Raw genomic sequence first — 18954 nt, forward strand, 5'->3', positions numbered from 1 at the left:
AATGTACGGGTGATACTGTTCTCCCCAAGTGAGGAAAAACCCTCCTCCCATCCACCCCCCCCCACCACCCCCTTAAAGAGATGTTATTCTTTATAAGGAGTTCCTGTTTTATGCATAATGTCAGCAGAAAATACATGTTTGTGAACTTAGAGAAATATGTTTCTCCCCATCCCTTAAAGAGTGGGTTTTTGAGTTTCTCAAGCCAAATAAACTTTTGTGTAAAGTTTCCCATTACCCAGAACTTTTATGAAGTCTGAACATTGCCCAGCATTGATGCTACAGCCAGAAAACTGGATGAGCAGCTGCCCTGATGCTGTCTGCCTGCCAAGCCAGGGAGCTGCCAGCTCCCTGCCTGCTGGATGCCTGTGGTCTGTGATCTCAGCTCTGCTCCAGCATCTTAGTTACCCGGCTTAAAGGAGTAAAATGTAGTGCCACAGGGCCAGATGTCTTGGTTTGTGTATATGTCAGGAGAGGATGAGGAAGGGAAGGCCTATTGGAAACAGCGTCTGTCACTTGAATTCTACACAATATCATTGCTACAAATTGATTCAAATCTCTTGACTCAAGCAATTCTTAAAAAGTAAATTAAAAAAAAAATAAAAATAAATTAAACCAATGTTCAGCCTTTATAAAGAGGAGGAAGCAAATGGAGGAAATGCCAGACAGTGGAGGAAAACTCTTCCTCCTTTACCCTGCCTGAAAAAGGCAGTTCTATCCCACAACTTTCCTTCACCAGGATAGAGAACTTATCTTCCTTTTCATTCCTCTCTAATCAGAGCTCATAATGATCCTTCCTGATAGCCTCAAATGAGAGTTGAGTGTTTTGTTGTTGTCTTTTTTTTCCCTATAAATTTTCAATAACTCCTAAAAGTAAAAATTGTAACAAAATCTAAGTGTATATAATAATACGTTTGTGTTTATGCAGATCTGAGAATGAGTTATTGCTTTACCAAGTTTGAGGATGGAAAATGTTCTGTGCCCAAGTCCCAAAACCACTCCAAGCAAGAATGTTGTTGTGCCTTGAAGGGACAGGGATGGGGTGATCCATGTGAACTCTGCCCAGAGGAGGCAGATGGTGAGTTATTAAATACTTTACCTTGGTGTCATGATAATCTCTCAGAACTGAAAGATTCTTAGAAAAAAATAATTAGGGAAAATATTTTTTCCAGAGGTGCTTAACAATAATGATTGCCGGTGGTCTCTGTAGATGCCTCTGCACTTTATCTCTCCAGCAATATATATTCTGTGTTTGCACTATAGATTTGTCAGCATGGTTAGAGTGGACAGTATAGTGATAAATACTAAAAGTGGAGGAAAGTGTTAGTTCTTTGGTAGGCTCTGAGTGTGCAAACCTGCCGGAGGAATGGAATTCATGTAATTGTAAGGAAGTGCAGGAGGTGACACCGTAACACATCTCTGGTTATTTTGAGAACGGTAGAACTAGAACTACATACCAGTTCACATACCAGTCACCATGTCACATTTTCTGGCCATATTTTATTGCTTTAAAAAAAAAAAAAAGGAAAAAAAATCTCAGGGTCATCATTGTGAAGGACCTGCAAAAAGAAATGGCCTATCTGAGGCTCTAATGAAAAAGACTCCTTACCCCAAATTGTGCTAAACACTTTCCTTTTTACTATCCTTTGTGAAACCATGATTAACAAGGCATTAAAAAAAGTCAACGGGACTTTGTACCATCATGGGACAGTTTAATTTATAATGACACATGGATTTCATCAGTACGTTAATACAGTTCATTAATAAGTCACATAAGATGTTTTGCACACAATCCTCACCAAAGCCAAGGGAAAAAAAGAGGGAGATACAGGTTGCACCAGTTGCAGTATTTCATCAAGACTTAGTCTCTGTGCATGTCTCATTGAGTTGCCCCTGGAGTGTTTGAGCCAAGGTCCGTTGGAAAAGCGTGGTATAATTCACAGCATTTCCTTGATGGGTCATTTCATATATTTTTCCCAATCCAAACTGCTCTCAAGATATGAGACCATGGCTATTTTTTCCCATCCTTTAAAAAAGAAAAGGCTTCTAGATATCTGAGGCTAAGAAATTTATGTTTTAGCATGTCTTGGGCAGTGGAGTTTAGCTACTTGGTGGTTGTCTTTGACGTGGTCTCCTCCGTATGACATCTGAATGCAGGCGAGCTAACTCAAGCACACAGCCTGCTTACTTTACATATGGGTAAGACTACATTAGATTTTAGTTTTAGATATTATAGTTCTGAATCTGAGCATGAGTACATGGACATGGACGCATATAAAACACATTTAAGTGCATTAAAATAGTGAGGATTGCTGCCAGTATCTGACTGGAAGGATATGAATCACTGCTAGTGGTTCTCTAGCTTGTGGTATTGTTGATTGCCAAGGCAGGATTTAATTTGACTCTCTTGTTTGCTTGTTTGTTTGCTTGATTGTTTTTTACAGAGGCATTCCGGCAGATTTGTCCATTTGGAATTGGCATCCTTGTTGGACCTGGTGATGCAAGGCTGGGTAAGTGACTGAAATGTTACCCATTAGTATGCCATTTGCTACCCATAGCTATCCTCCCTCCCAACTGAAAAAACACCTCTGCAAGTATTTTCTAAAGCCATGAATTTAGAAATGTGTAGACATTATTTTCAATTATTTATACAGATATATGTACAGATAAATTCAAACATGAGTCTCTCATATATCGGAAAGTAATCCTGTTTTAGAGCAGCACATTTTGCTTTTTAATTTAGACTGAGCTGACTTTCTAGGAAAGTTGTGTGTGATCTAACAAATGGGCCATATCATATTCTGGCTCTTTCATGTAGAATATGTGTAGGTTATTTACAGTGAAAGCTTTTAATTCTGCAGTAGTGCAAACACTACCAGATTAGGGAAGTTACTTCCCTGATCCCCTCAGTGCATTATATTCTCTCCCAAGACAAACAGCACTTCAGTTGTATTGGCTAAAGTTTTGCATTTAAGGGAAGCTGGTTGGCAACTGTTTTTGATATCTCCTCTTCTCTCTGTGGCCCTGCTCAGGGAGGTATTTTATCTTGCATTTGAAATCAGTTCCTGTTTTGCTTTCTGAAAGCTGACCTGCAAGTTGGATTGTGTGCCTTATCCCAGCAAATCAAATTACAAATAAGATTAGTATTCTTTGTTGTGAGCTCAGGAATATTTTCTGCCATAACAGAACTTGCTCTTTGAGAGGGGTCTAAGTCTAAGTGCACTAAATGTGTTCTCTGTATTTCTGGTCAAGATGTGGATGAGTGCCGTGATCCAGATAACTGTAAATTTGGGCAGTGTATCAACACAGATGGGTCTTTCCGCTGTGAATGTCCATATGGTTACATCCTGGAGGGAGCTCAGTGTGTGGGTAAGTTTAGCTGTTTCATCTTCCATTTTAAAGCATCGTTTGAATCCCCAAGTTCCTAATTAAGGAACAGTGGGGATATAATCTAATACTGTGGGATATCTATATCAAAAGCCAATTGGGCAGGGCCTCAGCAAGCTGCTCCAAGTTCCTTCTGCGCTGAGAGGGGGCTTGGGTCAGATAACCTCTGCCAGTCCCAAATTTTGGTGGGACTCGATAGATAATTCACTAACCTAAGTGAGTTCTTGGATTTTAAACTGGCAGATATAAAAAACCATAAGTTTTTTTACTTTCTGGTTGAGTGTAACCCTCTATTCCTGCCTTGATTTAACTGCTCACAGATACCGATGAATGTGCTGTTGGAAATCCTTGTGGAAATGGAACTTGCAGAAATGTGGTAGGAGGTTTTGAATGCACCTGTGTTGAGGGATTTGAGCCTGGACCAATGATGACCTGTGAAGGTGAGACTCCCCCGTGTTCTGGATCGTCATCGCAGCTGCATGGGGGAGCACAGTCCCCTGATTTCAGAAACAGCTGAGAAAAGTAAAGCAGCTAAAAAATTAGACAGTTTTGGAATGATGCATCTTTATCTGAAGTAGAAAGATCAGTTCCTTATTCTAGTATCCACCTTGAACTGTGGTACCTTTTTCTGGAAATTGAGTGAACAAGCTTTGAGATAATAACTGTTAGTGGCCTTCCCAGGGAGCATGTTGGGCTATGTTCCCTGCAAAACACTCCCCAGAAATGCTGCTTATTGTGCTTGCCCTTTTAGTTTACCTCCCAAATAACCCTTGAGTGTAGAGAGGCTGTGGCTGATTTCTGAAATGCTAGGCAGAGATTAGAATAGAAAAAGTAATTCTTGGGTTTGTTTGGAAAGAGAACAGAACAGAACACCCACTTACGGTACTATAAAATGGCCATGGTACACTGGTGTCGAATATTTCCAGTTCTTTGGTTTCCCATTCCAAAAGTAAAAATATGGAACTGTTCAAGGAATGAGTTAGTAAGGAAGGTGAAAGTTATAGAAGAGATATGAAGAACATAAATTAACTAGAATTTTTCACTGTGAAAATGTGTCTGAAGAGATATGCGACTGAAATGTATAAAGCCTCGGCTGGTAACGTACCAGAGCGGGAGGGAAAGTGTAAGACAAACCAAAGCAAACATTTTTTATATGCATAGTACTTACTGAAGTTGTGGAACTCATTGCTGCAGAGCATTAGCGAGGCCACAAGTGTAAATTGTTCCAAAAGAGATTGTACAAATTTGTGTGGGAATTTGTCAATGGAAATTAAGCTTGATAGCTTAGATGTGGGTTTTGGCTGTGGAAGTCCTTAAATTGAGGGGCTGTATCGAGAAAAAGATCTCTGCATATACAGTAAGCTTCCCCCCCCCCCCCACCCTTTTTTTAAATATTCTCCTCCAGTTACTGCCAGAGAGAGGAAAATGTTCTCGGACATTCTGACACTCTCATCTGACCTGACACAGCTATTCCTAAATTGTCTGCCACAATCTAGTTCGCAATCCCTTGCAAGAGAATGCTTCTACTTTAGCATTAGCTTGTTTCCACTTCATGTGCAGTTAGAGCTTCATTCACTTCCCTGTGGAATTTGGGCGAGAGGCTCCAGTTGCAGAGGGAGGGGTCAGCAGAGTGTGTAAGCATCGTTAGCAATAATTTCTGGGGTAACAGAGTGTGCATAACTGCACTTCAAAATGAATATGCTTCCATAAGGGTAATGTTTTGTGGAATATCGGGTACAAAAATAATGAATTTATGAATCTAGAATTTAAAAATAGCTAGCCATAAAATTTGAGCCTGGATGCATAAAAGAGATGATTTTAACTCTGACAGTATTTTGGCAGGATGGATCTGGAAATTATTTTCATTGACTGTTTGCCATCAAAGATAGTGAAATTTCAGGTAGCTGTGCAAACATCCTGACAAATAGGATGTCTGCTGGCCGTTCTAAGCAGAAATCTATAATTAGCAGAACTGTAGCAGAACTGTGGGTTGTCAGGCACTAAAACATAGCCCTCAGCAAGCTGGGATTTGCGGTGTCGAACGTACCTAAAGCCTGTGTATTCTTGCCTGCTGCAACTCGCAAAAACATGTTTCACTCCTGATATGGTTTTTGTCGCTTCGAATGCAGACGTGAACGAGTGCATCCAGAACCCTCTGCTGTGCGCCTTCCGCTGCGTCAACACCTTCGGCTCCTACGAGTGCAAGTGCCCCACGGGCTACGTCCTGCGAGAGGACCGCAGGATGTGCAGAGGTAAAGCTCCTGCCAGGCTGCTGCAGTAGCAGGCTGGAGTTTCAATCCCCAAAAGCAAGAGACAATTTGGGATGAAATTCAATGGTTTACATTATGGGACCTTCTCTTGCCTATAGAATTATACTTCTGCATAAAATTACCTCATATTAGATGACGTGGCTTTATTTTGCCCTGAAAAAGAGCATTTAGGAGAAATCAATTTTCCCTAGCCTAGTATATCTTATAATTATCTAGCACAGTAAATCTTGTGTAGTATTTGATTATGACTAAAACTCCAAAGTCAGAATTTACTATGGTGAATTTCCGGGAGGATTTCTGTCTATAACAAAGTCTAAACCTATGTTTTAGACCAGAATGAGTGTGAAGAAGGTATTCATGACTGCGACGCAAAACAAATGGAGTGCAAAAACCTAATAGGCACCTTTATGTGTATCTGTGGACCAGGCTATCAGCCCAGACCGGACGCAGAAGGCTGTATAGGTAAGTGATGCTCAAGTGGACAACCTCTGTAAACACCTAGTTCCACAGCAGAGCTGAGAATTTTGGATTTAACGTGGTTTTAAGGAACTTAGGGGAAGAATTATGCAATTACTTTTCTGCTGGTGCTATGCACTCTTTCCTTCCCTGTTCTTCTCACTCTGTGCAAGCATCTGGGCAGTGAAAATTGAGAGCTGTCTGTTTTACAAACAGTTTGTACTGCTGTTAATTATTCTGAGTGAAGAAAGCAGAGAATTGGGCCCACTGTTGTAAGCTTATGTATCTCTCAGATGCATGTAGATCTGTATTGGTTTTAAACTTTTCAGTGCATTCAAAAGTGAAGCTGCCAAATAATTTTGAAAAACGTGGAGGAGCATGTTGCAGAGAAAAGTCTGTAGCAAAATGATGTTGAGCCAATGAATGATGTTGAGCCTGAATACCATTTCCTCTGAAAATTCAAATCTCCTCTGAGAATTTTAAGAAATTTAGTATTTATGCAACTTTAAAGAGACAGAGTGTATGGCTTAGAAAGTTCCATAGAAGCTTTTCAAACCTTCTTAACCCAGAGAGGGGCTTGATTTTTGTCTATCATTTCAAAAACACAGATGAGAATGAATGTCAGACAAAACCAGGGATCTGTGAGAACGGCCGTTGCGTAAACACTGTGGGAAGTTACAGGTGCGAATGCAATGAGGGATTCACCGTCAGCGACAGCCAGAACGAGTGCCTTGGTAAGTCCCCAGAAACACCTCGGCAAACTCTCCCTTTAACAGCAGAGATTCTGCTCTCTGGGAGTCTCTCTGTTGGTGTTTTTGGTAGTGAATAGTGACTCTTGGTTAAGGTTGCCTTCCTGCTTAATAATGTGCTCTGTTTTGAAGAAATGCTCAAGAGCTTAAGCTTAGAGATGTAATAGCGAGTAAAGACACTTCTGAATTTATGCACCTTCAGGAAAGGGCCCTCCTATGTAGGTGCCTTCCTGCAGGTTCATTCTTGATGCACTAATTGTGTGGCTGCTTCAGCCCATTAGATTGCGTGTCGAGCTGAGAGCTCCCTGAGCAGTGGCCATAGTGAGCCTGGAATTACTCTAGCTCTTCTTTAGTTCCTTTTTCAGCCAGTCCTTTTTCACTGGGTTCAAACAGAAACACGTCCTTTTATGAGCATAATGTAATTTGTCTTCTACCTTTTGCTAAATTTTCTGTCTTCTTTGTTTCCCTTAGACATCGTGTTCTCTTTCTTACTGCTGGTACTCTTTCATTCTCAGTTCCACAGTCCCAGGGTGAAGTATGCCTTCCTTTCTTTTATATTTCTGACTAAATTCCTAGTATCTCATGACCCTCTGAAGGTCATCACCATTAGGATTCTGTGTGATGCATAATTTGTCTTGCAGACAACAGGGAGGGCTACTGCTTCACTGAAGTGCTACAAAGTATGTGTCAAATCGGATCAAGCAACCGGAACTCTGTGACCAAGTCTGAATGCTGCTGTGACGGTGGCCGAGGCTGGGGGCCAAACTGTGAGGTCTGCCCCTTCCCAGGCACCGTGGCCTTCAAAAAGCTTTGCCCTCATGGCCGAGGATACATGTCTAATGGAGCAGGTACTGACTTACCTCTTAAAGGCCATGTTATACAATGCAAGATTGTGATGTTTAATGAACTCTTGCTTTTTGCCCATTTGAATGCTGTGAATTCCTTAAAGGGAATGCACTTAAGCGCTTTAAATACCACTCCTAATATTCTGCAGGATTTTGTGTGGAGAGGCTGCAGGAGGTAACAGAGAAGGGTGCATAGGCACAGGCACTGGTGACAGGGCACCCACCCAGTCCAGGGCTCCTGGCTGTCTTCACAGATCACAGAATGGTTGAGGTTGGCAAGGACCTCTAGAGATCATCTAGTCCAATTCCCTGCTCTAGCAGGGACACCTAGAGCACGTGGCACAGGGTCACATCCAGGCAGGTTTGGAAGGTCTCCAGAGAAGGAGACTCCACCACCTCTCTGGACTGCCTGTTCCAGGGCTCTGTCACCCTCACAGGAAAGAAGTTGTTCCTCACATGGAATTTTGCATGCTGAGTGATTGACACATGCCTGTGTGGGCACCTGCACCCTGCAATGTTCGAGTGCATTGTAATCAGTAGGCACTGATTAAGAGCTGTTTGGTATATGAAAGCAGAGTGGATGGAATCAGCTCTAATTTCCATGCCTCCTTGCTTAGTTTTTCGCCATAGTCTATGAAATACTTTGTGATGTTATGTTATTTTTATGTAGAGGCGTTTTTTTTTTTTTTTTCATGTCAGGTCATAAGGGACAACTGAAGTTGGATGAAATATGATGCTCATATTCTTCCTTTTTGAACTGACCTCTGTTTAATTGCAGATATTGATGAGTGCAAGGTTATTCATGATGTCTGTCGTAATGGGGAATGCATCAATGAGAGAGGCTCTTACCGTTGCCATTGCAATCTTGGCTATACTACAGATATAACAGGCACTCTTTGCATAGGTAGGTTTTTCATTATGTTGTGTAGTTTATTACTGGGAAATAACTTGGAGAAGGAAGAGCAGAAACTTTGAAAAATGAGAAAAGCAAGTGTCATCCCTTAGCAGATCTGCAGGATTTCTTTCTGTTATCTTCTGAGGATTTTAAAAAAATATTATCACAAATCTTGTTTGTCATCATTGAGGTGTCTGCTTTTTCCTTTTTTAGATCTGAATGAATGTAATGAGTCACCAAAACCTTGCAATTTCATCTGCAAAAACACAGAGGGGAGCTTCCAGTGTTCATGTCCAAAAGGGTACATCCTCCAAGAAGATGGGAGAAGCTGCAAAGGTAAAAAGTGAGGAGAGTTTGCTGCAGAAAATCTGAGTTTTAACAGCAAATACCAATCCAAGAACATTTAGATGATGTAAATCTGCCTGCTTGATTTGTGTATTTCCACTAAGGACAGTGGAAATTGGCTTGCTGATGTTTTAATTAACTTGATAATATGGATGAACATTACATCCTCATGAATATTTTCAGGCTGATAGCAACTGTCTTAAAAGGTTTGAGACCCAGTGGTATAAACAGTTGGTTCTTTAATGGTAGGCATGTTGATTTAAGCTGTATTTTTTCAATGATAAATGTATCTTAATGGCTGCTAACTATAGTAACTCTAATGATCTGCACCAGAAAGATGAACAGGGTTTGCAGAACCTTGTCCAGTTTCAACAAAGTTTTAACCTTCCACCTCTGCAGCATTCTGGGTAAGAGACAGCAGTGCAGCAGAGATTAAAAAATGTTCATTATATTTTTATTTACTTCTGTATCTTGGTAGCAAAGGTCTGACTAAAACCCACACAAGTTAGAGCAGGAGTTCTAACCTTGGAATTGGAAATAACAGTTTACTCTGTCATTAGCATTTAAATATTTCTTCTGGCTTAACAGCATTCTTCAGTGCAGTACTGTTTTGTAGTCTGACACTGGTTCTTGGGAAGATGGAGATTTCCCTTTTATAGACTGCACTGAGAGCAGATATTTATTTGTAATAGTGTCTTTTGGACAGATGAGAATGGTTGCTGTTATTCTGTGTTAACTTGACTCCAAATTACCGGTCACTCTCTGGGAGGGGGAACTTGAAGCCAGTATGGAGAGTGAGGCACAGATTCATAAGGCTTTATTTGATATGTCATTTGCTTGCACTCACTTCTGTCTAAATCTAGTGGCAGTGTTGGCTCTTCCGTAGGGAGCACTAGTGAAAAATGTCTGCTCCTCTTTTAGATCTTGATGAATGTGCAACAAAGCAGCACAACTGCCAGTTCCTCTGTGTCAACACTATTGGGGGCTTCACTTGTAAATGTCCTCCTGGATTCACTCAGCACCATACGGCCTGCATAGGTAAGACATGGGGGAATGTAAGCTCAAATTTGGGATTTCTTACTGACCGTTCCTGCAGAAACAAAGTAACGAGAACGTAGATTCAGCTTTCTAAGAAACCAAATGGAAAGTAGGCAAAATATTGATCCCAGTGCCATAGAGCGGAACGTACAGAAAGACTTTTTCTCCTACCTTCTCTTGTTTTCACAAGTCTTGTCTTTGAATTTTCCTACTTCAAGGGCCATACAGTAAAAACACTAATTGGTGTAAATGATTTCTAACCTTTCTCCACAGCAAGTGAAAATTTCATTATGTTTCTGTTCATTGCAAGTCCCACACTGGTGGCCATGTCAAGGATCCTTTAAACTATAAGCACTAAATACATTTCTGCAGTTGTCCTTTAAACACGTACCCATTAAGTCTGTGGAAGTGTCACATGAAGCTACTTCCTGCAAACATTGTGTTTCTGCTCTGCAAGTTGGATCTGGTCTGCAGCAGTCTGATGCCTGTGGTATGGGTATGAATTTACAGGTGTTTTGAAGACCCAGTTGTCAGACTCCAGATCCTTAGTGAACAAAGGAAACATTTCTCTTCCCATAGCCGTTACTAGTAGAAGTTTTACTTCTCCTGTAGAGCGAAGTAAAAAATGGAGAGAACAATAAGATGACTACATTGCTAATGTTTCTCTATGGCTTGTCACAGTTTGCTCATTGTCAGTGTCCCAACAAATCATAAAAACTAACACTAAGGCTTTGGTTTCCTTCAGATAATAATGAATGTGCTACTGAAATCAATCTCTGTGGAGCAAAGGGTATTTGCCAGAACACACCAGGAAGTTTTGTTTGCGAGTGTCAGCGTGGCTTCTCGCTCGATCAAACTGGGCTCAGTTGTGAAGGTAGGTGAAGCACACAGGGCTTGTAACTTGGTCTTCTCTTGCTTCCTTGCTTCTGCTGTCATGCTGGCATCCGAGGAGGACCTACGGGTGAGCACATGCAGGTTGTGTGTGGGTATGGGGTTATGGAAAGCTAGCAACAAAGGGATATATATCTCCACAGGCCTCAATAGATAGATTAAGCCTGAGTGCTGAAGAGCTGGACAGAAATATTCTGTGGAAACTGTAATTTATGCTTTAGTCTGAAGTGTTTTAGTTTAGCATCGTAAGTTCAGTGAACTTCTGTTGAATCCTGCCTGAATTTCTGAGGCACCCACTGAGGACAGGAAGTCTTGCAAATTCAAACAACTTGCTAAACAGATAGTGCAAGGGCTGCAGACTTCCTCCTAGTTCCTAAACCCTCCAGAGCCCTCTCCTGGGACAGAGATTGGTTTGCTTTGAAACAAGATATGCTGGCCCTCCTGTGCTGGATGCTCAAGTACAGGCCAGGCAGCTCTTTGCTAGTAGTTGGGAGCAGTGGGAAAGCATTGATGGTCCCCTGTACAAATTGATTTTGCTCTACTTGCTGTATAGTCAGAAATCCAAACCTGAAGGGCTCTCCAAAGGCTAGCCAGTGTTTTGGAAGATACTGGAATATATAATTATATATGGTACATGAATGTATGTGATCATTTGTAATACAGTTTTTGAATAAAGCATAATTTGAGCATATTTCCCAGGATTGAGAGTGTATCTCACTTTTTTAGATGTTGATGAATGTGATGGAAACCACCGGTGTCAGCATGGTTGCCAGAATATAATTGGAGGATACAGGTGTAGCTGCCCGCAAGGATATCTCCAACATTACCAATGGAACCAATGTGTTGGCAAGTCACCTTTTGAAATTTGTACATTAAAATGCACATTACCTTTATTAGCAGCAAGAAACGAAGAGCGGGGGGCAGTTTGCCATTTACTTTTTTCTGATTATAATTTAGAAAGTTCAGTGAAGTTTAATTATAAATGTGTCCTCTGGTAAAAAGCAAAGCTGATAGGAAACACTCACTAGCCAAACCCTGATTGAGTGATGTATTTAAGCACAAGCTCATCCTTGAAGGTGCTAGAGGTTGTATTGACTTGGAGGGAACTGGTATTGCTGGTGTATTTCATGACCCAGACACAGGATGCCTCAGTCATGCAACACAGACACAGCTCCTGTCCCAAGACAGGTTGTGGTTGGTTGTGTCCCAAGTCTGTGAGCTCTCCTAGATGAGGCTGCATGTGCAGAGTGTTACTGCTTACCGTGATGAGCGTGAGGAAATGGGTCCTCTGCAGAAGTCATGGAAGATGTCTCTGCACTGTTTCAACAGCGCAGCATGAACACACCATATTCAAGCAAGAGAAAAATGAATCCTGTTTCTGCTAATGAGAGTTATGTGCATTTTTAGTTGCATTTAACAGACTTCATACAAGCTGCTCTTGCGTGGATAGAGATGTGTAGGATGACCTTTTGAGAACGGATGGCTTCATAACTCTTTGTTTGTCTTCCTTTGCTTTTGGAAACATAAAAATGCCTTTGCTTGTTATCATTGTGGTGCTCCGGGGAGGTCTCTGCTTTTAATTATGCTTACCAAATTTCCTGACATTTCATTTGGTCCTTGCTGTGACATTTGCCTGCTTGTGCTCCAGCACTCAGTGCCTATTACATAGAAGTGATGAGGAAGGGAGTACAGAAGTAGGGTGATTTTCCAAAATATTAATTAGGCTAGCACGGTTTTGGGTTAAATTTAAAATGAATCTGCATTATAATAAAAGAGCCAAACAAGCCTGTAGATAAGAACCTGCATTTTTAGCACTCCCAGGTCTGCTTGCTGGTGGATATTGTAGAATATGAAGAAATGCAGCTCGCTCAGTTACGCTGCAGCTGACGGCACGGTTCCCGCCCTATCCAGAGCTTGTGTACCTGTTTTTTTCCCACTTTTTTCATATTTTTTCTTCCAACGATCACCCAAACTACGGGACCTGAGCCCAAACTCAGGACCCCAGTGTGCACACTCATGCTGATGTGCAGCTCAGCAAAGGAGCAGATCTCCTCGTGCTGCAGCTCTTTGCGGCCCAAACCTGTGGTTTTGATGCAGTGTAACTGCAATGAGTTCAGCTGTGTTAGGTATGAGGACTTAGCGGTGGCAACAGAAATATTGCTCCAAGTTGATGGCAAAACTCCCTTAGACCAGGTTTCAATACCTTGTGGTGTCCACATGTTCAAACCGTAATGTCTGTAACTGTATACACTTAAGATACTTATCTAGATCTCCTGGGTGTACCCCAGGGGAAGAATCTATGAAATAGTTTTTTCCAAGATACTTCCTTCATATTACTTGGCAATCCCAATTCTGCAAACAGTTTGTGTCTTTTTAGCTTATTTAATGAAGTGTTCAGGGACTTTTGATGTTGCTGCAACACATATTTAGATAATCACTGAAGAATGCTTTGGTTCCTCCCAAGCCTTGTGCTGTGTGTGACTGCATCCCCTGCCCAGGCAGTGCTGCCGTGCACCATGCCATAAATCACGCTGCAAGGAAAGGGGTTGCTTTTAAACAAGAATAGCCACATTGTTCAGAACAAGACAATAACGTTCTGAACTAGCACTTCTCCCACAGTCTGGATCCTCAGGTCAGAGATGCTCTCTGTGCTCTATCCTCGCAGTGTCCAGAGGCGGTTTCTTCGGCGTGCGCACCCACAGACGCTCCAGTCGGCTGCGTTATCACAGGCAGCAGCGCTCGGGGCTTTTCAGAGCAGTTTCCCTCATCGAAGAAAACATTCGTACCAACAATATTTAACAAACCATCCACTTACAGTAAACAAGCCTGGACTGACCCTGAACTCCCGCAGTGCCATTCTTGTGAAGTTTGGGAAAGGGCTGGCCCAGAACATGTCAGTCTTTCATACCTACAGCTGCTTTTATTTTTACTTTACCGCTTGCTCCTGTATCTTACCTGTCCCTACCTGTTCCTGCATAGGGAGGGAGTCTCAGTGCTTGTAAAAGGTGTCAGAGTTGAATTTGTTACTCATTTTCCTTTAGCACTATTTAGCACTATAAAAATGGGATTACAAGACCAGATTCTCAGCCATACAAGGCTGTTTTATTCCTCTCAGCTGTTTCTAGGCGAAGAAACTTGCCGGCTCTGTGGAGCAGGAGCTGGCGTGGCCCGAAGCGCCCGGAGCGGCCCGCGCGCTGCCCTGCAGCCGCCTCGCAGCGACCCCGGCCTGGGCGCCTCGCGGCGGCACCGCTAGCGACATCGCGCTGGCCCTTGCTGAAGGGCTAGGTCAGCCCAGAGCTGGGGGCGAAAGCTAACGTGATGTGTTCTGCTTCCTTTCCAGATGAAAACGAATGCCTCAGTGCACACATTTGTGGAGGAGCATCTTGCCACAATACTTTGGGAAGCTATAAATGTATGTGCCCTACCGGATTTCAGTATGAACAGTTTAGTGGAGGTTGCCAAGATATCAATGAATGCGGTTCTGCACAAGCCCCATGCAGTTATGGGTGCTCAAATACTGAAGGTGGCTATGTCTGTGGATGTCCACCTGGTTACTTCAGAATAGGACAAGGGTAAGGGATTCTCATTTTAAACTAATGGACGTTAAGGGGACACGATCCACTCCCTTCTCTGTAGTGTGGAGCTGCAGAACCACAGGCAGAAGCACCAGTGAAATGGGATGGGATCATGGAGGTGCTCAAGCTTCCCACAGCTGCCTGTTTTGCACCTGAGGCAGGGGAGAGCTAACAGGGAAGGGAGACGCGTGGTTTTGCTGCCCAAGGCGATTTGGTCCAGGGCTGCTTGGTTCAATAATCTCTATGTCGCGACTCCTCTCTGCTCTCTCCCGCTCCCCAGCAGCGAGCCAAGGTCTCCAGGCCGCCCCCGGGAGCTCGCGCCTCTCCTGGTGATCTGTACCCGTCGCTTGCCTCAAAAACAAAACCAAACAAAAAACCCAACAGCAACAAACAAGAAAAACACCCTCCCACCAACTCAAGAGTAAAATAATATTTTCAAGTGCTTTCACCCACCATTTAGAATGACAATTTTGTTATGATCTTGTAAACACCATTCCATATTTTTACATATTCCAAGTGAATTGTGTTTGATTAAATGTCTATTTTATCAAGAAAACCAATTCTCAGTCATCCCATCAGGTGTGTTAGGACAGAGCACTGAAGAGGAAGGCATAAAGACTGTGGCTTAAATTTTCAGAAGTGACTAAAGGCTTTGGGATGCTCACTTGGGACACGTTATGAAAGACCTGATTTTCAGATTTTTCAGCACTTTCTGAAAACCGGTCTCTTTCAATGCATTCCAGGTTAGATGCCAGAAATTACTAACAACTTCTCAGAGCTTAAGCCTGTGTTTTTAGAACTATTAAATATTGGCAGGTCTCTCTTAGGCAAAGCTTCATGGAGCCAGACTCTTGAAATCAAAGAGTTGGTTGCATTGTGATTCAGTGAGAATTTTGCCTCTTGACTTAAGTAGAAATTTTTCCTTGGAAAAGTGTGTAACATAGTTGTTTTATTATTATTTGTATTCAGTGTCTTCTAAATTTAACTTTTGCTTAAGTGTACGTCTTAGTGGAATTGCTCTGGATTTCTTCTTTCCTCAGACACTGTGTTTCTGGAGTTGGGCTAGGCAGAGGTCAAGGACAAGAATTACCAGTCAGCGGAGAAGTAGATGACAACTCCCTCTCCCCAGAAGCTTGTTACGAATGCAAAATCAATGGGTATCACAAGAGAGGAAGAAAGCGCAGAAGCACTAATGAAACTGCAAATGAAGCAGAGGTAATTGCACTTTGGGTGCAAGGGTTTGGGTTGTCTTGTGAAAGCCAGTCTCAGAAGAAAATGTCCCAAAAAAGAATCCCCCAGGAAAAACTAGACCCTGGTGGAGACCAAAGAGCTGTTTTTGAGCATCAAGTTCTGTGGGGTTTTTTTGAAGTTGTTCACAGTCATCAGGCAAAGGTCATCCTCTGGAGGCCCTTCACGCCGAGTGTCTGTGCCACATCAAACACGAAAACCAAACTAACGCCCCGCTGCGCTCTGGGGGCAGCGCGATCACAGCCAAGGGGTCTCGCTGTCAGAGGGCACCAGCCAGGCAGGGCCATGGCATGGCCAGTGCTGGAAGCCCCTCCAAAGCAAACACAGCACCAGATCCCAGTGCTGGAGGTGGCCCAGAGCATCCCGCTGCTGCCGCAGCCTCTCCTGGGTCTCATGGGACCCTTGCAGCCCCCAGGCTGCCCAGGCGGCAGGAGAGGAGGCCGAGCTCCCCGTGTCGCTGGCGGAAGGCCCTGGAATTGGGGCCCTTTCCTTTTGTCTCGGTGGGGTAATGGCAGGTCAGTGATATGCTTAAAACCTACTGCAGCGCTCGCCAAATAACACCAGTAAGAAGGGATGTCAACACCTGTATTGCATGAAAACCTGTCTGCTGTGTTACCAGTTTTGTCTTTACATAAAGGATACGCATCCCTTTTCACTCACCTTGGCAGGGGGATATATTTTTGTTTAATTCTTATTAAACATTTTTCAAATAGCATTAAAAGAAAAGTAAATCCTTCACCAAACTCTTCCTCCTGGGGTTTGCTGTGAACTGATCACAGCAGTGAGACACTATTCTCAAGATTGTTGCAATCTTGTTTGTCCATCAGTTTGGTTTGCAGCAAAACTGCCCAGAAGCTGCCTGCATCCAGCATCGCCCTCAGAGCGTGAGTGCAGGAGCCATGATAAAAGCAAGATCTTTAATGTGTTATGTTACCATAGTCTCTCTGGAGCAAAATTAAAATGCCTTAGCAGGGGTGCAAGGCTAATGGCAAAGTCCAACCTTCAGCAGCAGTCACTGCACTTCAGGCTCATTTACACTGATTAGATAGAGACTTTCCCAAACTGAACACCTTGTAGGAGGAGGATCCCCAGTCATTTGACTTCACACTTGTTTATCCAGTCAGCAGTGACGGTGGTGCTGTAGGTGAAGCAATGTGCATTGACATGGCTAGAAGCAGCAGCTCTCTAGAATGTTCAAGTATTTGTAATTCAGTTGAGGGTGTCTCAACTGAGCCTGTGAGGGAGGCCCCACGAGGTGCCCCATGAGGTGCCCGGCTTCCTGCCTAACAGGGGAAGGCAGCAAACTGCTTTGGCCAGAGAAGTGAGGACCTTTGATTTGGGGCACAGCGGCTGCTGGGATCATAAACTGTATTCAAAGTGCTTCAAAGCTCCCTGTGGTTGGTGCTGGATAAGAGCACTTGTCCTTGGGGAAACAGACATTCCCTTGCTTTCCAAATTAAAATATTTTGGCTGAAATGCTACCATTCTGCCACTGCAGTGTAACATGCTTTTGTTAAAAAATATGCTCCCAAAACAGTCCCATTCCACATGGGACTTGCGTAGAGGCCCAGCGACCTCCGCAGAGGTGGTGACAAAGACTTTGTCTCTTTCTGATAAGTCTTTCTGCAGCTAGACCTCCTTATGTCTTATTACATAGACAGGACCTCCTTTAAAATCTATCTTACTAATACTGTGTGAACTGGGTAAGAAATGCATACGCCTCTGCGCCCACGAAACGCACTGACAACACGAGCTCACGTCCTCTGTTCTTGTGCAGGATCAGCAAGAGCTGGAACCGCCGGTCAGTCTCGCCAGCTGGGATATTGAGAAAGCAGCAGTTTTCTCCATCAACATCTCGGAGCTCAGCAATAAGGACCGCATCCTGGAACTGCTTCCAGCCCTCACAACACTGACAAACCATAACCGATATTTAATTGACTACGGAAATGAAGATGGTTTCTTTAGAATCAATAAGAAGGACGGGATAAGTTACCTTCATTTCACAAAGAAGAAGCCAGTGCCTGGAAACTATTCATTACAAATCAGTAGTATTCCACTCTATAAAAGGAAGGAACTTAACCAGCTTGAAGAGAAACATGACAAAGACTACCTCAGTGGTGAGCTGGGAGATAACCTGAAAATGAAAATTCAGATATTGCTTCATTAATTCATCCACCAAAGACCAAATAATTAAACCAAAGATAGATAGGTAGGACTGAATATTCCTCCCAATCAGATTCTCCATATCATAGGTACAATCTTACATGAGTACATTGGTATGAACGAGCACTATTATATTATTACATAAACAAGGTACAGGATGAATACCCTAGCTCAAACAACCACTTTCTCAGGCTTTTAAGTGTAGCTGAGCTACCTTGATATGCTGAATCTTGAAAACTGGGACTTTTACCATTGTAAGTTGGCCACTGATGCTGAGACACATCATCATTTCAGCAGAGGTACAAGAATGTGCTTTCAACTGATGGACAGCTCTATTTTTGTAATACTTAAACTTCGCTTCTCCAACTACAACTTACTAGGTCAGCCATTTATGATATCCATTTGGTGCTAGTAAATTTTCAACCTAGATTTATAAATGCACTGTAATATTTACACAACTTAGAAGCCAAAATTGCCATTATTCAGTCTAAATACTTCAATCAACCAAAGTTAGCTCAGTAGTTTATCTCAGTTATGCCTATAATACATTACATGTAAATTAAGTGTGTGTATACTGTAATCATGCTATTTTTATCAATGAAGCATTTGTAAACTAGATTAATAATACCCTTAATGTGAGGGTTTGTAATGGTGCTTATAAGACCAACTACTTGTTAACTGTATACACAAACCTGATGATAAAGTTTCTGTGACTTACCAAAATGCACTGAGGTCAGTAGGGACCATTAAACATTCTCAAAAGTCAGATGACAATCAGTGCCATCCTACACCATGACATTATGTAACGTGTCAAGAGTACCCATAATCATTCATTATCAAAAAGGGTTCAATGTCATAAATGTCACAATAAAACAGTTCTTTTTTTAGTTTATTCTGTGGCCTTGTGTTCTTGCTGAAGTATGATAGACTGAATTGTAATGCTTCGCACAGTCTGGTAGAGGCGGCGTGTCTATGTGCACCGCTCATCTCTTCGTGAAGGTTTGCTGCTGCCATGTGTTCATTCTCCATGCAAAGAAAGAAAGGAAGAAATACAGAAACCTCCACAAATCTGAACAGCAGTGGAATTTTATAAAA

The 18954-nt window shown here is 42.5% G+C and overlaps 1 protein-coding gene across 1 annotated transcript in view; it reads left to right on the top strand.

Annotated features, from left to right (window-relative positions):
* The window catches only part of FBN1 (fibrillin 1), a 141673-nt gene extending 122922 nt beyond the window's left edge, over positions 1–18751 (top strand). The window contains exons 51-66 of the mRNA XM_088540325.1: positions 926–1075; positions 2442–2507; positions 3250–3366; positions 3705–3824; positions 5514–5636; positions 5985–6116; positions 6719–6844; positions 7501–7707; positions 8483–8608; positions 8813–8935; positions 9866–9982; positions 10728–10856; positions 11600–11719; positions 14214–14445; positions 15489–15663; positions 17474–18751. Of these exons, the coding sequence (XP_088396451.1) occupies positions 926–1075; positions 2442–2507; positions 3250–3366; positions 3705–3824; positions 5514–5636; positions 5985–6116; positions 6719–6844; positions 7501–7707; positions 8483–8608; positions 8813–8935; positions 9866–9982; positions 10728–10856; positions 11600–11719; positions 14214–14445; positions 15489–15663; positions 17474–17863 (2453 nt within the window). The 3' untranslated portion in view covers positions 17864–18751. The remainder of the gene's footprint in view (positions 1–925; positions 1076–2441; positions 2508–3249; positions 3367–3704; positions 3825–5513; positions 5637–5984; positions 6117–6718; positions 6845–7500; positions 7708–8482; positions 8609–8812; positions 8936–9865; positions 9983–10727; positions 10857–11599; positions 11720–14213; positions 14446–15488; positions 15664–17473) is intronic.
* Positions 18752–18954: the final 203 nt, after the last annotated feature.

Source organism: Tinamus guttatus, unplaced genomic scaffold (genome assembly GCF_059628265.1).
Source record: "Tinamus guttatus ecotype Peru unplaced genomic scaffold, ASM5962826v1 Tinamus_guttatus_pri_ptg000004l, whole genome shotgun sequence".
NCBI classification, from domain to species: Eukaryota; Metazoa; Chordata; class Aves; order Tinamiformes; family Tinamidae; genus Tinamus; species Tinamus guttatus.